This window comes from Falco cherrug, chromosome 9 (assembly GCF_023634085.1).
Source record: "Falco cherrug isolate bFalChe1 chromosome 9, bFalChe1.pri, whole genome shotgun sequence".
Lineage (NCBI taxonomy): Eukaryota > Metazoa > Chordata > Aves > Falconiformes > Falconidae > Falco > Falco cherrug.
In genome coordinates this window covers 44,034,713-44,054,879 of record NC_073705.1, presented here as the reverse complement: position 1 = coordinate 44,054,879, position 20,167 = coordinate 44,034,713, and the positions used below count along the sequence as shown (strand labels likewise).

At 39.1% G+C, this 20,167-nt stretch overlaps 1 protein-coding gene across 7 annotated transcripts in view; it reads left to right on the top strand.

Moving 5' to 3' along the window:
* The window catches only part of WAPL (WAPL cohesin release factor), a 159,801-nt gene that overhangs the window by 111,950 nt on the left and 27,684 nt on the right, over window positions 1-20,167 (top strand). For all 7 annotated transcript variants that reach the window (XM_055721467.1, XM_055721469.1, XM_055721466.1 and 4 more), the window contains 2 exons: window positions 4,728-4,846; window positions 18,992-19,087. In XM_055721467.1, the coding sequence (XP_055577442.1) occupies window positions 4,728-4,846; window positions 18,992-19,087 (215 nt within the window). The remainder of the gene's footprint in view (window positions 1-4,727; window positions 4,847-18,991; window positions 19,088-20,167) is intronic.

Sequence of the window (20,167 nt, the reverse complement as noted above, 5' to 3'; positions counted from 1 at the left end):
GATGCTTTCTTTTACAGTCCTACAAAATTTTTGCCATAATAATGATTTGATTACTTAATATAATCTAGGCCTATTTCTATGGAATGAATCTTAGCTTCCTAGTATAAAACATCATGCAAAGATTTTTCTGGCTGAGCTGGAAATGGACAATTTCTTCCAGTCCAGTAGTTCATGGTTGAGGGTAACTAAATTTAATATTATGTGTTCAAATGTTTCTGCAAATGGAATTTAAGGAAGTATTAAAGAATAGATGGATGATATTGTTAGTGCAGGGAAAAAATGCAGAGTAGGTAAATTCAGTGTTAGACTGTCTTTCACTGAAGTGGCTTTTCAGTTTTTCACTTTTATGATAGGCTTACCTGCTGAAATGGTAAAAAAATACAAAAAACCCACACACAAACCGAAGGGTGGTGGTTTGACCCTGGCTGGGTGCCAGGGGCCCACCGAGCAGCTCCATCACCCCCCTCCTCAGCTGGGCAGGGGGGAAGAACATAACAAAAGGCTCTGTGGGTCAGGACAGGGACATCACTCAGCAATTAGTCACAGGCAAAACAGACTCAACTTGGGGAAATTGGTTTAATTTATTACCATTCAAATCAGAGTAGGGTCAGGAGAAGTAAAAATCAAAACTTAAAAACACCTTCCCCCACCCTTCCCTTCTTCCCAGGGTCAACTTCACTCCCAGTTTTCTCTGCTTCCTCATCCCGAGTGATGCAGGGGGACGGGGGCTGGGGTCAGTCCCTCACATGCTGTCTCTGCCGCCCCTTCCCCGCCCCGGGGAGGGTCCTCGCACCCTGCCCTGCCCCAGCGTGGGTCCCCCCGTGGGTGTAGCCCCTCAGGCACACGCTGCCCCAGCCAGGGTCCCCGCGGGGTCACAGCCTCCTGCGGGCACCCACCTGCTCTGGTGTGGGACCCTCCCGGGCTGCGGGGGACCCTCTGCTCCAGCGCCTGGAGCCCCTCCTGCCTCCTCCTTCACAGACCTCAGTGTCTGTGGGGTTGTTTTTCTCACCCATTCTTACAGCTGTCTTCTGCTGCAGTTATTGTGCAGGTGTTTTACTTTTTTTTTTCTTTCTCACTTTGTAAATACACTATCCCAAATGTGCTGCTGCCATCACTGATGGCCTTGGCCAGCAGTGGGTCCATCTTGGAGCTGGCTGGCATTGGCTCCATTGGGCATGGGGGAAGCTTCTAGTAGCTTCTCACAGAAGCCACACCTGTAGCCCCTCCACTACCAAAACCTTGCTGTGCAAACCCACCATAAAAAGCCAAACCATGAGATGTTCCGGTTTGTAAATTCCTGGACACTGTTCCCAGACTTCTCCTTTTAATGAAGGCGCTTCATAACTGAGCCTGAGATTTTTGGTGAAGCTTTCTAGTTAAAATTGGTTTGGGTTTTTTCTTTCTTTTTTTTTTTTTTTGCCATTGTGATCTAAATTCTCTCGTATTTAGTTGGTGCAGCAGCCCAGTGAAGCAAAAGCCCCTTTCACCTGCGAGCTTGCCAGCTGCATTCTGCCAGAATGCCGGGGACCAAAGGTACTGATGAGACTTCACTAGATCTGAAATAATACCTGTATCATTTCACTAGCTGGAATACATGATGACTCTAGTAAAGAGAAGCTTTTAATATTGGAGGAAAATGACTGAATTCCTGACTGTATTAATCAGTGGGCAGTTGTGTCCAAGAGAAATCTGAAATAATGACAACGAATAGTAAGGCTTAACCAAAAAGAACCAAAAGTTTTGGTTTTCAAGAGGAAACCTATCTCTTTGGGAGGATGATACACTTCTGGAAATAACTGTGCTATTGGTTTGTTCCTGTCTGTTTCTAAAGGTCCCACCATGGCTATCAGTAATTAGGGTGGTCATTAAGATTTCTAATATGTTTAACTTCTTAGCTTGTAGTCTCAGAATGCTTTATTTCCCATCTGTTCAGCTGGGACACGTAGGACTCCGTTAATGCTTGTTTTACTCCATTTCACTTTGGGCAGTGACAATTATTACAGAAAGTGACAGGCACAAAAAAAAAAAAAAAAGAAAAAAATGCTGACTAAAATTAAACATTTCTATCTCTCTCTGTAGATTGACATAAACAGGATAGAGCAGTTGCCCTGAAACCTTCTGCTGAAGGAAGGTGTGAAGATATATAGCCTCTAACGTGCTTATTTTATGTGGTTCACCTCCTTCTTTGCTATATGTCTCATAAGCAGTATAGTAATGATGAATTATAGTATTCCTGATTTAAATTATAGTAGTAGTTACCCTGTAATTGTAGTGTAAGTGTTGCAACTTAGCTTTTTACTTGGTAGATCGGTTCTGATATAGAACTTAACCTTTATGTCATGCATTCATTTTCCTTTCAGTGATCAGGATGAGATTCCTGAGATCTTTTTGAATAATAAAATAACTTTTGTAGATCAGCATCTAGCACGCAGTATATTTCTGGTGAGCAAACTTGCCTTTTTTTTTTTTTTTTTCCCCTTTACGTTTGCATCTCCTCAAAAATTGATTCACCTTAATTGGGTAAATATTTTTAGCTAGTTAAGAGTACATCAGAGTTCTCAAAGGTAGAGTCCTGTTTTGCAGACACTACCCTCAGGCACTAAACCAAAACTGGGTTGTTCTCCCCCAGGAAATTTACTGCGGTGTTGCCTTCTAATTGGTCTTTGAACATTTTTCCAATTTTAGTCAAGATGTGGAAAATTTATCTCAAAAACCAGAAATGCCTTGGAAATGGTTGGGTAGAGGAGAAAAGGCCTTATATGTTCGCTCCCATATTGAGAAAAAGGTCCAAATGCACATCTTTTCTGCGAGGTGGGGGGGAACATCCTTACAAGAGAGAGCCACTGGGAAACAAGCTTCATTGGTGTCTTACCAAACCACTTGTCTCAGTGCTAGCTCAGTTAATGTTAACAGAAGACTTCTGCCCCACGCCCTCTTTAGTCTAGATTTGAAAATCTGGTAAGTATGTATGCAGAGTGCTTTTAGGATACCTAGAAGGCTTCAAAGAGCATTGTTCAAATAGAAGCATTCCAGATAATCTCATGAAACTGATCATAAAAGTGTGTGATAGGCTAGCAACGTCAAAAAATGCAGAATTATTATATTGTAAGTAGGAGCTGAAATGTTTTTATCGGTAAGTTTCTTTGAATTTTAAATTACCTAATTTAAATGGAATAGCTCAGGGTCACATAGGAGTAGAATTCAGACGAAGAAACTTGGATGATTTTAAAACGGTGGTTTAGTTGATACAGAGCACTGTTAATCATAATTAACCACAATACTAGCTTCAGATCTCAGTGCAAGGCACACATTGTGCTGATTGGGTGGGTGAAGACACATCTTGGCTACCTAGAGTGACTTGCCCATTTATAAATACTGTAGTCAAGTGAGTTACTTCTTAGCTATTAATCTACAGTAGGAGGGTCCAGTTCTGTTGGCTTGACTTTCTTTTGGGAATTGCATTCAGGGCCTGGCTTCTTCAAAAGCGTTCAGGATTTGTAAGGATATGCATCAAAGCGATTTGATTGCACATCATACAACTAAACTGGAAGCCAGTGGGCTGGGATGCAAGAGATTGATTCCGGTACATGCTTTGCAGTGGGCATCCTGCCTGCCCTGGTGGTGCCAAGCCTGTTGAAATTTACTGCAATTTAAGAAACTTTTGAGGCTTACTTTAAGAACAGTTATATCCCCCAGACTACACTAGGTAAGGTTGGTGTCCTTCCGAGTGCCATTAGAAATTTGTTTGCGTGATTTGCTTTTGATTGGCTCCTTACCTAGGTGTTGTTTACTGGATGTGAGTGCACTTGGGATTAGAGGAACCAATACATTCCGTTTGTGGTTTTGCAGTGCAGTTGGCAAATAGTGACAGCTTCTCTGGAATAGATAGGTTTTCTAAACTGTTTATCAGTTGAAACAGTGCTTCTCTGTGCCTGTCTTTATTTCTTTCTTGAAATTTATGGTAACTTCTGGTTTGTGCCAAGTAAAAGAACATAAGCTGGTCTCGAAGGGATAATGCTTCAAATAAAACACAAGTTTAAAGAAAAAAAAAAACACACAACAAGGACAAGAATTTAATTAGATCAGTGAATTGCAGATTTACACTTCAAAACTGAGTACTAGAACTACTGGTAAGGCAAGTATTGAATACATTGAAAGGCCATCTCAGCAGTTCCTTCTAGCTGACTCCTTTCTGAGCTGCTGCCCATATTTTTTTAGTACTCTTTATAGCAGAATAAGCAAATACAAACGGGCTGCCTTCATGAGAAGCAAAGTCAGATCAATTCTTCGGTTCTGTAATTGTAGTGGGAAGTACTCGTCATCTAAATCTCTTAATCTCACACTTCTGAAGAACCCCATCTACTGTTCAATTCATCGGCTGCTCAGAGTTGTAGCAGTATGCCAGAAATAAGCACATATAAAAAGTAACCTGGGATTCACGGGAGTATGAAACGGGAAGCGGTATCTTAACTTACACAGTGGGCAAGAGGTGCTGTAGTTGTGACTGTGTACCTTGTAACGTATCTTCTATGTATTGTGACAGTCCAGTCAGGGAACTTGAGCTCCATGCAGACCTGTGTTTGGTTTTAAGCTGATATTTCTGGTGAAGATTGTTGTTTATGTAACTTCAGAAGCTATACATGTGGAAATGTCAGATGCAAGAAATGCCCGAGCAGTTCCAAGAGCTTTCAGTATGTTTGTCTCATGCCTATATTTACCTTTTATAGATCTTCTGGAGTTTTCAGAGGATGCATCTGGTGTGCTTGAAGGCAATAAGAAATCTACAAATAAACAAGGTGATAAATCTAAGGAAAACACCAGGAAGATTTTTAGTGGGCCAAAACGGGTAAGTAATAATACTGAGACCAAGACAATGTTCTTAATTTAATAAACTCTTCGCTATTGATGTTTCTTTCTAGATACATAACAGGGCTTTTGTCCCATTTTTTTTTTATCTGCGCTTGAGGTAATTTGTTGGCTTTTAAGTTTGTATCTGGAAGAGTAAAACATTCAAATGCAAAATTTTTGTATTGATCACTGGGAATTTCACTTCTTGGGTACGAGTCTGGTGTTGCCCAGTGGTAACACACAACCTAGATGCATTCCCTTCTAGATGATTGTTAAAGTAAAGCACTATTAAATGCTGTGTGGGTTTTTTTCTTTTGTCACTGTCCCAAGAAATGTCTACGGCATTATAGGATTGAACCTTTCTGAAAGCTTCAGATTTGTCATTGCTGTAGTCTTTATAAGGACAAGAGCCTTTTTATAGCATGTGGAAAAGTGTGATTTTCATGTAGTTAAAAAAAGTAACCTCCGATCCCACCCCCGTATACCCAAACTATGTAGTATCCAGTTTGAATTTGCCCTTTCATACTGTGAATGGGGCTTATTCATTTTGTGGTTGCTAGGTGTGGTTTACCTTACTTGTTGTTATAGGTTACTCAGTATTTCAAGGCTTGTAAAAATGTGTATGCAGCAAAAATTGTCTTTAGCTATTAGGTGAAAGTTTGCAATAGTAGGATCCATGTAAAATCCATTAAATGAAGTTTTTATGACTTGATTGTCCAGGATACCCATTTTTAATGCTTAGGGCCTTTTCATATACTTTTTGCATAATGCATTCCCATTGTGTGGTGAAGAAAGTAGCTGTCTCGCCACCCTTGCAATCTGCTACTGGTGTAATAAAAGAAAGAGGGAGCTGGAGAGGAAAATGCACTTTATTTCTCCCTTGCCTTTGAGTTCCGTTAAGTTTCGCGAGACCCAGCAGTTGCATGTTATGATAGAAACTCTTTCATATGTATTCAGAATGTGTTCAGCAGTCTAAAACATTTCTCAGAACTGGTAAAGATTGTTTTCCCTGTTACTTTTCCGAAAGAATTCTAGGAATTTAATCACACTCTAAAATTTCTCACAAAGGTAGATAATTACTTGGCTTATAAGGTAGTTTCACTTGAACTAGTTTTTTAAGGGTTTTGTTAGTCTTGCAGAACCAGATTTATTATCTCCCCAGCTGTGTTGATACAGAATAATTTTCCATTTTAAAATGTGCATTTGAGGGTGGAGGAGGGAGGACAAATTTTTGTTTCTCAAAACATGTGAGGGAGTGTTGTCATTTCGGAGGACGTGTGACCAGTAAGTAGTGTCAGTTGTAATGCCCTTTTGAAAAGAAGTGTCGCTTCTCACTGATTTGTGACTTGGGACAGAAAGGGGGGCTCTTGCCTCCAGAGTTCGAAGTTATGCTATTGATAAGTGAGGAGGGTCTTTTCAGAACTGAAATAATATTTCTTGAAGGTAAGAGTCCCTCAGTTTCTCCTGATTAAATAATAATTTTTTAAAAATCATTTTCTTATCAGTCAACACATTACAATAGGCTGAGGAACAGAAGTACAGGGAATGTAAATATAACTGTACCTTTTTTGATGTATTTTTTAGCAGCATAAAACAGCTGTGGGTGTTCTGGTAAACATGGAATATTTTCTTAGTGTTTCAATATTTATATGCTTCAAATACTATTCCAGAATAGCATTTTATGTGTGCGTTTACTTTTTAGACTTTAAATACTTCAGGGTTTACATAAAAACTGCTTTAATTAATTTTGAATGTATATGTTGTGAAATTATATGGAGGGAAAAACCTACAGCAATATCATACTATATGAGAGAAAATGGTTTCAACTCTAGGAAATTCTCAGTTTGGAAAAAAATTAATTCAAGTGAGAAAGGTGAGAATTAAACAGCCTTTTTGACCCTGTAAGTGATATAATGACCTAGAAATAGAAATTGCTGTAATTGTGATTCAGATTTTAAACTTTAATATTCTCTAATCATGTGACAGTTACATGGAGTTAGTAAAAAGGCTTGTAAAGCTTGTTCTGGTGGTAATTACCGATGCTGTAACTATCTTTCTGAACTATAGATAGAGACTCCTACTCTTAGTTGCATCTTAAGGGAACTTTCATTCTGGGAATGAAAAAAATGAACTAAAAATATTAACCTGGCCATGACTAAATAATAATAAAAATAATATCTCTGGAACTGCTTTGCTGTCTCAACATCAGTTTTATTTTTTGTTCTTGTAGAACTCTATCTTGCAGATAGAGTATTAATTGTTTTCTGCTAGGTGGTGGTGTTAGAGGTATGGCACTTTGCATCACACTGAGCTGAAAAGTAAATGGCTCTGTTACTCAGGAAGCAACAGGTAGTATTGTTAAACTTCAGTAGATCCAGAAAGCTGAAGTATTTTTTCCAATTCGTTTTTTTTCCAGTCAGCAGGACTATTGCCTCTGTTTGTGCTTTTGAAACCTGACCATTGTACTCTAATCTTAAAGTCCAGTTCTTGAAACTTTGAGCATATGTGTAATAAAAGATTACAGACATTATTGACTTAGTGAATAACAGTGTTACTAAAGATTGCTTTTAACATAAGGAGTCTCACTGAAATCATTGACTATTCACACGCATAATAATGAGCATAAAAGTTGCAGTAGCATGTGCATTATGACAGGTATGTAAAGTCTCAACCAGAATTCTGCTTTTAAGTGAATTAAATCTCTATCCTGAGCCTGAGTTACAGGGGGACTATTATGTTCCGTAGCAACATAATTATGTACTTAGAGTACATAAATATTGGCATTACTTGACTTGCAAATTATGGGTGTGAAACATACATGAGTAACATCTGCAAAAGTTTGTTTGCAGCTGTTTATAATTTTAATTCAACTGGTTCAGTAACTCTTGCTCTAGCATGTAAGTTTGGGAGCTCTGTGGGGCTGTGATATGCCCACCTGCTGGTCCCTTTGAGCTTAGTTCTTCTACAGATGAGACTAATTCTCAATTATCAGGCAAAAAACAGTAAGATATGCCAGAACTTTTTGTTGCTATGGTCCAAATCTACTCAGACTAAAGGCTTAAAAACAGGGACCATCAAAATTCTTCACTGAGATTTCTTGCTCCTGCCCCTCTTGCCACAGATTTGGGCTGGAGTCAGCAAGTGAGGAGAATCGGTTTTTGTAGGAATACTCTGGAACAGTTCCCTGTGGTCTTACACAAACAGTGTATGTCTCTAAATAAGAACCTGGGGGGAAAAAAATCCCCAAAGTTAACCTTTTGATTGATCAGTCCTAGAAGCTGATGACGCTGCCTGATATTTTTGTGCCAGAGCTGTACTGTCAATTCAGTGTTTCTGTTGGCCAGCATGTCATTAAGGACCACCAAATCCTCTGAACTGCAGATTTTCTGGCATGGCCCTCTGCTGTTAAACTGGAAATGTATGAGAAAGAGTGACCTGCAATTCTATGCTGATCCTAGTTCCTGTGGCCATGGGAGGCCAACCAGGACAAGGTGATTACTGATTATCTTTGAACTTTCCAAGGTAAGAATGTAAATATGGTTGCAAATTATAATTAAAATAATTATAATTAAAACGTATGGGAGCTTTTCAGCTTGAGGGGCCAAGAAGAGGCAAGGGAAGACTCTAATCCCTCTGTTAGTGCTCTTCAGTGCTGCCAAGGCATATGGGAAGACTTAAGTGTTGCCTGAAGTGGGACAAAGGAGGTACAGCAGGAAAAGCACTGACTCTTTCAAGTAGATGTATCCAAAAGCAGTCCTTGTGTGTGTTTTCTCAAAGTAACTTGAAATTTCAAGGTATTAGATGAGTGGTATATCAGGATTATTTTTTTTTCCTGTGCTAGAATAGGTGAACTTTAGAAATGAGTCTTTTGGAATTCATTTCTTAGATGTTGGTATTTTTTGCGTTGAGTATGTTTCATAAAGCTTCCATGCTAGTATTGACAGAATGCAACTCGGCGCATATAAAAGACTGAAATTATCTTGAGAGGATAAAAAAATACACTTTTTAATGATTGGTAACCTGAGGAAGAAGACACTCACCACATGGACGGTCTACATGGGTGATGCATGGACTATTGTTCAAACTAAAAACTAACCTGAATGCTAGTCTGTTGCTTGGTGATTCTGACTGCAGTTAAAATCTGTGTATTTCCCTTAACTGCTTGCTTTTGCAATGAGAATTGAATGTTTATAAACAAATTTAAACTAGCTTAAATATTTTCTCTTATTCTCTTGTTTTTCTCTGGAGAAACTTCTCTAAACTCACGTGCTGAGGTCTTAGCTCTAGAAAAGCTGGCTGTTTTGTGCCTACATTTCCCCATGTGTGTGCAGTGAATGGGAAGAGCAACATTACGTCAGTGTGCCTTCCCCCCCCCCCCCCCCCCCCCCCCGCTCTTGTATTGTGCACACATTGGGCTGTACTGGAAAAGATAAGGAAAAACCTCTTTGCCACTAACTTGATCGTCATAGTGTTTCCTTCGGGCTACTCACTCAAGTCCTGGACCATGGAGTTTCCCATTCAAAGGACCTTCCTTGTTTTTAACAGTGGCGTTGCTTGAAAGTTACTCTGCTAGTGTGGAATGCATTTTTAAGGAAAAGCTGAGATAGTCTTGTATTATGCATTAAACAACAAGAAAAAAACCCAACTCAACCTACTGTAAGAGCTGGTTTTGTCTGAAAAAGACAAAAAATACTGACAGAAGTATTTGGTGAAGCTGGCTTTGGTCTCCTTTCATTCTACCTGCTCACTCCTGTTCCCTTGCTCCTTCAGTTTCCCGAGTTGGTTTGTTGATCTAAATTGAGGACCCATGTGTGTTTAGAAAACAACCCACTAAAAGGAAGCATTTAACATAAATCTCAGTCTGGTTCACTGCGAGACTGTAACCAATTGTATCCACTCAGTTGAGGGAAATGAAGAGAGATTTAAGTTGTCTTAACCTGGTTAAGTCAACATTGCAACTGAGAAATGCTCACTAAACACAGCCGGCGTTAGCAGGATTACATGCATTACTTTGATCAAGTGACATTAATAGTTAGTCATGACAGTAGTGTTGAATACATGAATGAAATCACTGCTGAATTCAGACATGGCTTAGCCAACAGACTGCTTCTGAACTTTGTATGCAAGGTAAAAACTTGATTCTGTCATAACCTTGTAAGTATTTGTTGCTTTTCATGTTTTATTCAAATTTTATGAATAACTGCTGTTTTGTGCCCGACAAGGTACAGAAATGTGTGCAAGGTTGTTCAAAGTGTGGGTTTTGGAAAGGTCAGTTGGAAGGATGTGTTAAGTCACTTCTGTGTGAAGATCACCGATTTCCAGCTATCAAGTGCTGAACCAGAAAAAAAAAGTGGTGGTGTTTTTTGTGGTTGTTTTTTTTTTTTTTTTTTTTACTCCTTTCTGTGTGACTTCAGTTTGGTCTGCAGCTAGTCTGTAATTCATTATTTAATTGCATCTTTCTTGTCGTGTAGGCAGGGTGGATTTTTTCTGTGAGTAGGTTGTTTTCATCGAGTTGCCATATTCCTGTTATAAATTTCAGGCACTCTGAGAAACTGTCAATCCTTGAAAATAAAGCTTACATGTGATCCTGTTGTTCTAATAGGATTTGCCATAATACAAGTTTAAAGGTATAACCTGTGAATCTTTTACAGGTTGATGTGAGCTTTTTCCACTGGTGCTTCATGCTGACTGGAAGAAGCTATAAATATCAGCTTGAAACAAATACTATGTCTAAGTTTACTTGAAGTCCAAGATGAAATACTTGTACCTGATCTTTGAAAGTGTTTTGAAATTGAAGAAGTACGAAACCATGCATGGCTCTTGGTTTGACTGAGTAATCTTATGGCTAATATGACAATGACGTGTGTGTGGGAGGGGAAAGAAACTAGGCTGTGCTGTGATCTGTATTTTTCCACTAAGCTTACATTATACTTCACAGTAGATGTTTATCAGAGACATCCTGTAAGTAACATTTATTTTCACTTGCCTGAAAATGAATCTACGTTCCCCAAATTAAACTTTGTAAGTTTTTTTTTTTACATTTTAAAAATTTTTTTTTAGATTTAATACATGTGAAATTAAGTAAGTGCACTATCTCAGGTGGTTTTGGTTAATTATTTTTCCATAGCTTATTTTAGGTAAATAAGCTTGGAAAAGCAGCAGTAGAAGCCTAATTCTAAAGTTTTGCTGTATCAGTCGTGGCCCTTTCCATACATTTAGTGGTAGGACCAGAGTAAACTGGTCATAACTAATTTTAGAATGAACTGCTTGTCTTTATCTTGCATAACCTTTAGGGAAAAAATGTTCTACCAATAGGACGAACAGTTATAACAAAGCATTTTTTTTCAATGACAATTAAACTGCTGATACTACACACATGGAGCTGCTGTGTGCATCCTAATTTAGGCTTTGAAAATCACAGTTGGTTTTTTTAATAGGAAAGATTATTAGTTGGCATTAGCTATTTTGACTCCAAGGAATCAAGCTGAATTTTGGCAATCAAAATTTTCTGTGAAATCTCTGGCTAGTATCAGTTTAGCGCTAAGCCAGCAGTCTGTTTCATCAGCAGTTTGACACACAGTGGTGGTCAGATCTGACAACATGTTGCTGCTTCTGCAGTACATTCACTTATGGGTTGGTGCTTCCTGCAGATGGTCTGCCCAGTCCTGAACTGAAGTGTTTTATGTGGGTTGGGTTTTTTTGTCCAAAAACTTTTTTGGAATGATGCACAAGAGATGAGCTGTTCTAAGTGCTAACCAATTATAAACAGCATTTATATTTTAAGCAACTTTTATATTGCTGGAATAAAAATGAATTTTTAAAAAAGTAGAAATAAATCTGTTTGTTAATATGAAGCTTTGTTTTTTAACAAATCACGTATTTGATGTGATTATTTCACTTAACCTTTGCAAAACCAGATTCATCAGTAGGAATGTTTATTCAATACTGGCTTCCTAGTGCTGACCACTTAGGAATTTGTTTTTCTTCTATTATTGATGTAAATAGACAAACAATGCTTAATTTTTAAGTTAGTAAACAGGATGCTAATCAGGACTGCCAGGTTTTTAGATTAGTCACCTAATTTGAAGAGTTAAGTAGCCACTGTAATTTTACTGGATTGAGTTGGGGCATAACACCTTGAAGCCATCTCAGGGTGAAAGCAAACACCGAGAGTTGGTCTGTTAACTTCCAACATAATTGTTTGATGCTAATCAAAATTATTTTCTTCCCACTCCTTCATCTTAAACTGTGGTGAAGAAGGGTGTGTTCTGGTAGATGCTGAGCTGAGATCCTTCCACCTGGCACAACTGCTTCCTCATCTGCCCTCCACATGCAGCTGTTGGGTAGAACTGTGGTAGCAACGTTACTGGAAGCACGTGTCTTCTCCTGTGCAATGTCAAGAAAGATGTTATCGGTTGAGACATAGCTTTGTTCTGCGAAGGGCAGGGGTGCCAACTGCAGCGTGAAGGTAACAGGCAAAGTCCTTGTAGAGGCAAGAGGGACAAATGAAAAATAAGCATGGAAGTCCTTCTCCCCTTGTGTGTGCTTTTCAGGAAGTGGAGAAATCAAATTGAATGGAAAATGTTTAATGTCACAGTGGAAATTTTTTGTGTTTTATAATTCCACCTCCCACTGGTATTAACTCTTAGGCAAGAAGCAAAGATGCATTAAAACATTTTTGAAACCAGATTCTCTCTTGCATCTTCGCATCCCCTCCCGCCCCCATCAGTTGCGTAGTTCCCAGTAATTAACTCAGTGTTTTAGTAATTAGACAGCGCAGGATAACTGTGTAGGATAAATGTTACCTTGCGCAAGGCCTCAGTCCTGCAGAAAGTTCTAAAATGGGAAGAAAGCTGAAAGAGATTAAAATACACCAGTTTCATTTGCCAGTGGGAGCTTAATTTACATGCAGATGAATATGCAAAATTGTCTTCACAGCTCCCATGTACTGTATGAACATGGTTGGTTCACTCAGCTCTGTCTGTGACTTTTTTTGTATATTAGATAATAGCATGATGCAACATGAGCACATCTTGAGAGTGTAACAGTTGGTGTTGAGGGCCCGGTGTCCCCATTGCACACGCCTGTAAGTTTGTACTTTGAGTTAACTTGGTTGTGATCTGCTTTGGGGAATGCCGAGTAAGAGCTTCCATGAGGCAGGTGCTTTCTGCAAGGCCACCTTCAAGTTTGGTTTAATTAGAAAGGAATCAGGTAAGTGTACTCAGAGACTCGGTGATGCAAACCACTGTGTTGTAGCTGAGGGCGTCTGGGAGTTTTATTTGAAAAATGTTTCACTGATCCAAATGGAAATGTTTATGTGGGCATGCTCGCCTGGACACTCAGCCTAGCCATATGACCTCTGAAGCTGCCTTGCTGTTGCAATTTTGTAAGGCTTTACTGTTAGTAGTTTGATACCCTTCGAGTAGATTAGGATTAGCAGGGGAGTGTTGTGGGGGTGTGGGGGCTGTCTCTCCCTTTGTGTAGCAACAAAGAGGGCAGGAATTCTGCCTAACAATTTTTAGCAGGATGTGTTTGTCCTAATACAGTTACTTGTAGGCAGGTACAGGTTTTTCTCTTCTCTTGAAGTGATATGTTCCCAACATTGTGGTGGTATGTCTAAACTATTGTACCCTGTCCCTTTTAATTAGACTTTACATAGGTTTCAGGCCAAATGAGTAGCCATAACCATATGGCTTCTGCTTCTGAGCTGACCGTTTTTGAGTACACTTACTGTAAGCAGCATACAGAACACCGCTAGCTATTTCTGTTAAAGAATGAATCTCACATTTATCAAACTGTCCGGTTTCTTCAAGATAAATTTTCTTGTTTCACTTGGGTGTTTGACCCATTGTCCTGTTCTGCCCTGTAGGCTTCCTTTTGAGCTTGGAGGAAGAAAAAACATTTTGTAGTTCTTCAGAAGTCTGATGCAAGAAAAACTTCAGTGACATTTTCTCCCTCCCCATTCGTTGTATTGTCTGCTCTTTAGCTCTTTAACCTGGTCTGACTAACAACTTGTTGTCTAGCTATGTGCATGCATAATTTTCTGTGTGTACTGCATTAAATAGTATAGCAGCTCACGATTCAGTGCTCCATTGCACCTAGAGGTCGTTTATTGGCATTAATCTGCTACTGTGATCCAAGTAATGGAGATTTGGTTCCCATTTTAAATGCTGAATAAATTATTTGGTCCAGGTTTGCCTCAGATTTTTAACTGCTGTTGGAAACTGCTATCTTATCTGGAGTCCAAATTAACTTTTTTTGTGTTATATACACATGGCTCAGCCTGTGCTGAATTGATATTCCATCTTCCTGTTTTGAAGCATAATTTTTTTTCTTTGTTCTGAATGGATGCATATGCATTCCTTGTCAAAAGAAACAGTCCGTTATGAATAGTTCTGTGCTGTACAATGTACTTGTTCCCTTCTTCCCATTCAAAGTGAGACATGCAGGACAGACTAGTGTTCTTAATGGTTATGAATACTGAGTGGTAAATAATAATGTATTTTGGTTTATTGGGCTTTTTTGGAATTTACTTGTAGTTTTGATGAGCATCTGGCTTGTACACAGCCTTACTGAATGCCCTTCAGATATAAAGGATTTCTTCAGATATCAGGATATCTGTTAAAAATATTTTTGGGTTTTCTTTTGCCATTGTCTTCTACCTTGGAATGTGTTCTTGCCTGCAAATAGCTGCTGTCTGTCTTGTTTTGCTAGTATTTTCAGCATGACTCATGTCCCTGGCTCTTATTTTCTGCTATTCTTGTATCTATGAATGGCAGGTAGTGCTGCATCAGTATGTGCAGAGTGCCAGCTCCTGAAAATTTCAGCTTTGAGGCTTTCAGGGATGGGAGGTTAAGCGTGACCCATAGTTTATGCTATTTGGAGATGATCTTATAAAACTGACAGCCCTGTGCATTTTGTGAAATCCCTGGCATTAGTTCTGGGTTTGCATCTCAGTTCACCCCCCAGAACCATGTGCAGAGTCCCCCAGTACAATATGCTTTATACCCTCACTGGAATATTTGCACTCTTCCAGACATCTGTCTGTGTGTAAACAGCTGTCAGTTCCGTACATATGAAAAAAGGAAACTCTTCTGCTATTCAGCAGAAGCTCTTACAGCTGATTAATATTGCAGTACTTACTTGCCTTAAGAACACAGGATTCAAAGGAGTGATGTACTTCCACTTGCATCTCTTCTAAATTAATCTTGAGAGGAAGAATTCTGAAGGAAAAGTCTCCATTATTTGAATAATTGCAAGATTGTCTTGTCTTCAAAAGAAAGTCAGTCAGTTTCTTAAATTACTGCTGCTTAAATATCAGCGTTGCTTCTTCAGGGAAGCTTGTTATCACAAGCATTTGAGTTGCCTTAAAAAAAAAAACAAACAAAAAAAACCCAAAACAAAACCAAAACACCAAACAAACAACCAAAAAACCCCCCAAAAAACCCATCACCAAAACCAAACAAACCAACCCCTTTGCTTTTGTGCTCAAGCCCTTCTGTAAAGTCTTTGTTCCCTAGCATTCATTTGATCTTTGATACTTTTCCTGGCTTGAGTTTTGTCACACAGTAATCTAAAGCAAATCTACACGGTGCTTACTGGATTGATCAGTATTGATGCGGTTTCTTTGCAGTTATTTTGGAAATGCATCTTCTTTTAGTGTTGTGAGGGAAAATATTAAGGTTGCTTTAAGAAATGATTGTAAAGGAGGGCTGTATTTGCCATATCCGTGTCAGTGTCGGTTGTAAGAGAGGCTCCAGAGTCTCCGCATAATGCGTTAGAGCTGATTAGAACATACTTCTTCAGAAAGCAGTGTTGCGTTCTTGCGGGTGTGTGTGGTGGTTAAGCTGCGTGCAGTCAGTGTGAGGCAGGGTACCGGACCAGACGGTGGGGATGCTGAGGAGCAGTGTCTCCTGTCTAGTGAAATATTAACTGGGAAGGCATGGAATCACAGGCAGAGTTGCTTTGGTCTGAAAGTAGAAGACATTATAAGGGATAGTGGCTAAACCTAACCTTCCATAGGTATTTGAGGTTTTAAATACATTACCATTTTCAGTTACGGTTTAGGCTCTGTTACAAGAGAGCTACTAAATGAAGATGTCCTTTCTCAGAACAGGCATTTATTGGTGGCATTACTTGACTCTTACATAAAATGTGTATTTCTTCTATATTGTACTGGTGGTGCCTAAGGAAACTGTTAAGTGCCTTGTCAGAAAACACTGTGGGATGCCCTGGCTTTTGATTTGTTAAGGGATTAAGGAAAATCAGGGAAGAAAAGCCCATTTTTGACTGTTAAATAAAAAGGATGCCATTTTTGACTCGGGAAGCCTCTGAGCCCTGAGTATTTAGAAGGAATTTGTCTTTATCTGTCTGCCCTGTTGAACTTTCCTACGCATCAGCTGTTGCTGGCTGCTGAAGAAAACACAGTAATGCTGTGTGGACCTTTTGATTATGCTGGCGCAGCTGTTTGTGTCCTTTGTTCTTACTCCGTATTGAAGCACTGAACTTGATCTCTGTTATCTGTGCTTCGTTGCTGTATGCGTATGTATGCCACGGAGGTGCTAAATTTTGAAAAGCCAGGACTGCAGGCGCTCCTGTCACATAGTCAGCCAGGGCCTGTCCCCACTGCTGCCTGCCTGAGTTAAGGTGAGCTTGAACACCAGCGTGACCCTGCTCCCCCTGCGCCTGGCGAGGGCTGGCGTTGGTTTGTCGGGGAGCGCGAGGCATGAGGAAAAAGGAACACGCGGATGGGGCAGAGGCATGTATCAAGGCAGCAAGTATGGCATGCTCTTCACTTAAACTTCATAAAAACGGGAGTCCTGCAGCAGCAGAGCCTGCCGTGGTCTGTGCCCCTGGGGCTTCTGCATCGAGCTAAGAGAATGGTGTAAGCCTGCAATCTGGCTGGGTGGGTTGCGTCTCCCCACTGGGTGTGCTGAGCCCGACACTGATGTTACAGAGGCCTGGAAAGCTGCTGTGCAGCATGTAGCTTCTGGACAGGAAATTCAGGAGTATTAATATATTAGTATCCTTCAAGAAGGGATAGAATACTGTTTGAGGCTGTAACTGAGATTTGGGACTATTAATAAAGAATATCCTATGGTAACAGGACTTCTGGCAGCTGTAATGCAGTACGCTGTTGTCAGAATTGTACTAGTTAAGCTTCCCTGCAAGATTAAAAATAATTGTGCATTGGCTGATATTAACTGATATTAAATATATATGTCTACTTGCATGCTGGTTACTTGATAGTGTGTGTTATTTCCTTGAATTATCCTGTATATCAGGATATGGCACGCAGGAACTTAGGCCCTCTCTTCCCACTCTTAACACGTTTGCTGCTGTTGTTTGTGGAACAGTTGTAATTTAAGGCAAAAAAAATGAGTGTCCAGAAAATAGTCGGTGGTTCTTTTCCATTGCAGAGATTTGTGAAACATTGTATCTTTCTCAATTTAAAAAGCATCTTTGTTACTACCTTGTCCTTCCTTTGTTCATTTCAAACCCTGAGTCGGATTGTGGGTAGGAATCTGCTACTCTGAAATGTATAGGAGAAAAGACAGTTAAACTTTTAACCATTTTGTCAGTAGTTAACTTTTTTTCAGATAAGAATCTATATGACACAGTCGTCTTATTTGTGAACAGAGACATCATCTTATAACTGTAGCAGCCTGAACTTAAAACCATTTTCTCAGTTTAACTTTTTGAGCTTGGTGAGATTGTCAGGAAATTTGGGCAAGTTAGTGCTTCTGTTACTTGAGAAAGTTAAAAATGGAAATTATCAAGACCCTTATTTTGGTATTCTTACGTGTGGCTGTGGTGCCTACATGTGGCTGCTGAAGGACTTGGTGTGTCCATTACCTGAAAATGTATTCTTTGAAAGGGCTCCCTGGGAAAACCATGTGGCCATGGTATGTATGTTGCTGAATGGTACATGAGCACTGCTTTAAAAAATAATTTAAAAATCCAATTAAGTTTCTTACGGCCGCAGCGAAGCTCACTGGGGGGGGGGGGGAAAGAGGCTTTTCTCTTAAATGATTTAGGGCTTGACATATCTTTTGGGCTTTGAAAACTCAGTAGCTGAGATTTTCATTCTGCTAATGTTCTTTGAAGTTTTGTTAGTCAGGGCTTTCTCTTCTTCTAAAGAATGGAAAGATGCAGCACAGTAGAGTTTTAACAGTAATACAGAAACTCTTGAACATACAAAATCTACTTTCTAGCTTTTGCCATGCCAAAACCTACTTATACTTGATAGAATGGTATTCGGGCAATGGCTGGTACTGGTAGGTTTGCTACACGTAGCTCCTCTGTGGGTTGTACTTGAGCCAGTAGTTGATATGTTCTATTCTGACTTAAAATTATTTTAATACAGAATTTTTTAAATTATATTTTTTCGTGTTGAAAATGTTATATAAGTTCATGTGAGTAGGTTATAGTTACACAGTTCGTACAATACGAAGCAAGCTGGGAAATTGTGAAAACTGTAACGATATATTAGTCTAGAATATTATTGTGCAATTAGATTGGAAAACTCAGATGTTAGAAGTATAATTCTGTCTTTGCTTCCTCTGAGAATTATGTTGTATTACCCAAAAATTCAAGGAACGGTAAACTTTGATGCATTTTGATTTGCCTTGACACGTGTTCGAGCAGAAAGATAAAAAAGGCTTCTTGATTTATTAATATGGATTAAGGCATTTCATTTGAGTGTTTTCTATTCCTCCAAGCATCAAAGTCTATATCAGTTATACTTTTTGATTCTAAGCTAGTCATATTTTCTACTGACATGGTGTTCACTAACATGTTTTTTCCCGGTAGCTGTCTGGTTTTGTCTGTAGGCAGGTTGCAGACCTTTTGTCTTTGAATAAATTTAAAAAGTAGAAAAACTGAAGAATTCTTGAAATGCATACACATCCTGTCTTTTGCCATTTGAATGGGTCTGTATGTCTTCAAAACCATCAGATGCATCAGTCTTTCGAGTTTTCTGATACATGCGATACTGAGAACTTGTGTTGCTGGGAATACAGAAGAGGGGAAAATGAAGCTCATTTTACTTGTTTGGCTACATCATTGCTACCGTAATTTTTGGAGTATATAGCGACTACTGGTAAATTTGCTTAAAAAAATAACTTTTATTTTTATCTTTTAGTCTCCCACAAAAGCTGTATATAATGCTAGACACTGGAATCAGCCAGAATCAGAGGCCCTGCCAGCACCACCGGTTTTGAAAACTCCCAGTGTCCCAGTAAGTAGACTGACTTTTTTTTCAAGTTTAGTAAATCTCCTGTTAAGATTCACTGATATTTTTTGAAGCACAAGTTCTTGATACCTGGTAATGTCACAGTAATTCAGAATGAAATCCACTTTGTGATGTGAGCCATTGGGTATTTGATAGGAAAGAAATCGTCAGTGGAAAGACTCCAGAACAGGATCTTCCATATAATTTCAATACACTGATGCAAAAAAAATACTTTAATCAAGTTCAGTTCCTTAATCTGCTGAAGTTAATATTTCTAACAATGGACTACCATCTTCTGTGAGAACCCCTAGGACTGACTTGCTCGTACCCATAGAAGTCAGCAAGCTGCAGGTCAAAAAAGAAAAACTTAAAAACAGATAATTTGGGTTTTTTTCCTTTGTGGATTGTGAGTTGCTGATGTAAGTCTTTAGACACTATGAAAGAAACAAATTTTTCTGTATACAGCCAGAAATGCTAATATGAACATATCAGGTATAAGCATGTCTACAAAAAGTAGACAAGAGGTGAAAACAGTTCTTAAAGTAACTTCTTCGTTCAAAAATCGGTGATTATTCCAAGGCTTAAGGTAATTGTTTTATAACTCTTTTGAGAGCCTGAGAATCCAGGGTCTTGGACTTAAATACGTGTAAAAATTGTTACTGGTTATGCTAAGAGAGCATTGTACATTGTCAGTAAACTTAATTTCATTTGGTGCCTTGCTTACAGTACTTGCCTGAGAACAGAAGATCAGAAAGTAGATATTTTTGCAGTGATACGTCTTCAGCTGTTGTCACCGGTTTCAGTTTTGGTTGTTGGTGGTTTTTTTGGGGTTCGGTTTTTTTTTTTTTTTAATTCCACCTGTGTGTGTCTTGTTCTGACACCAGCTCCTTTTTGATTTGTGGTTGGTTTTGGTTGTATCATCACAGTATTCTGAACAGCCTTCCTTCATTGTTAACTGGTCTGCCTGGAAAATGATGACTAACTTAAAAATAACCATTACCGCTAGTGTTTGAGGAGAGTGCAGAAATTTCAGTCCTGAGTGTCTCCGAATTCCCTTTCTCAATTTAGATTTTGTGTATTTTAACC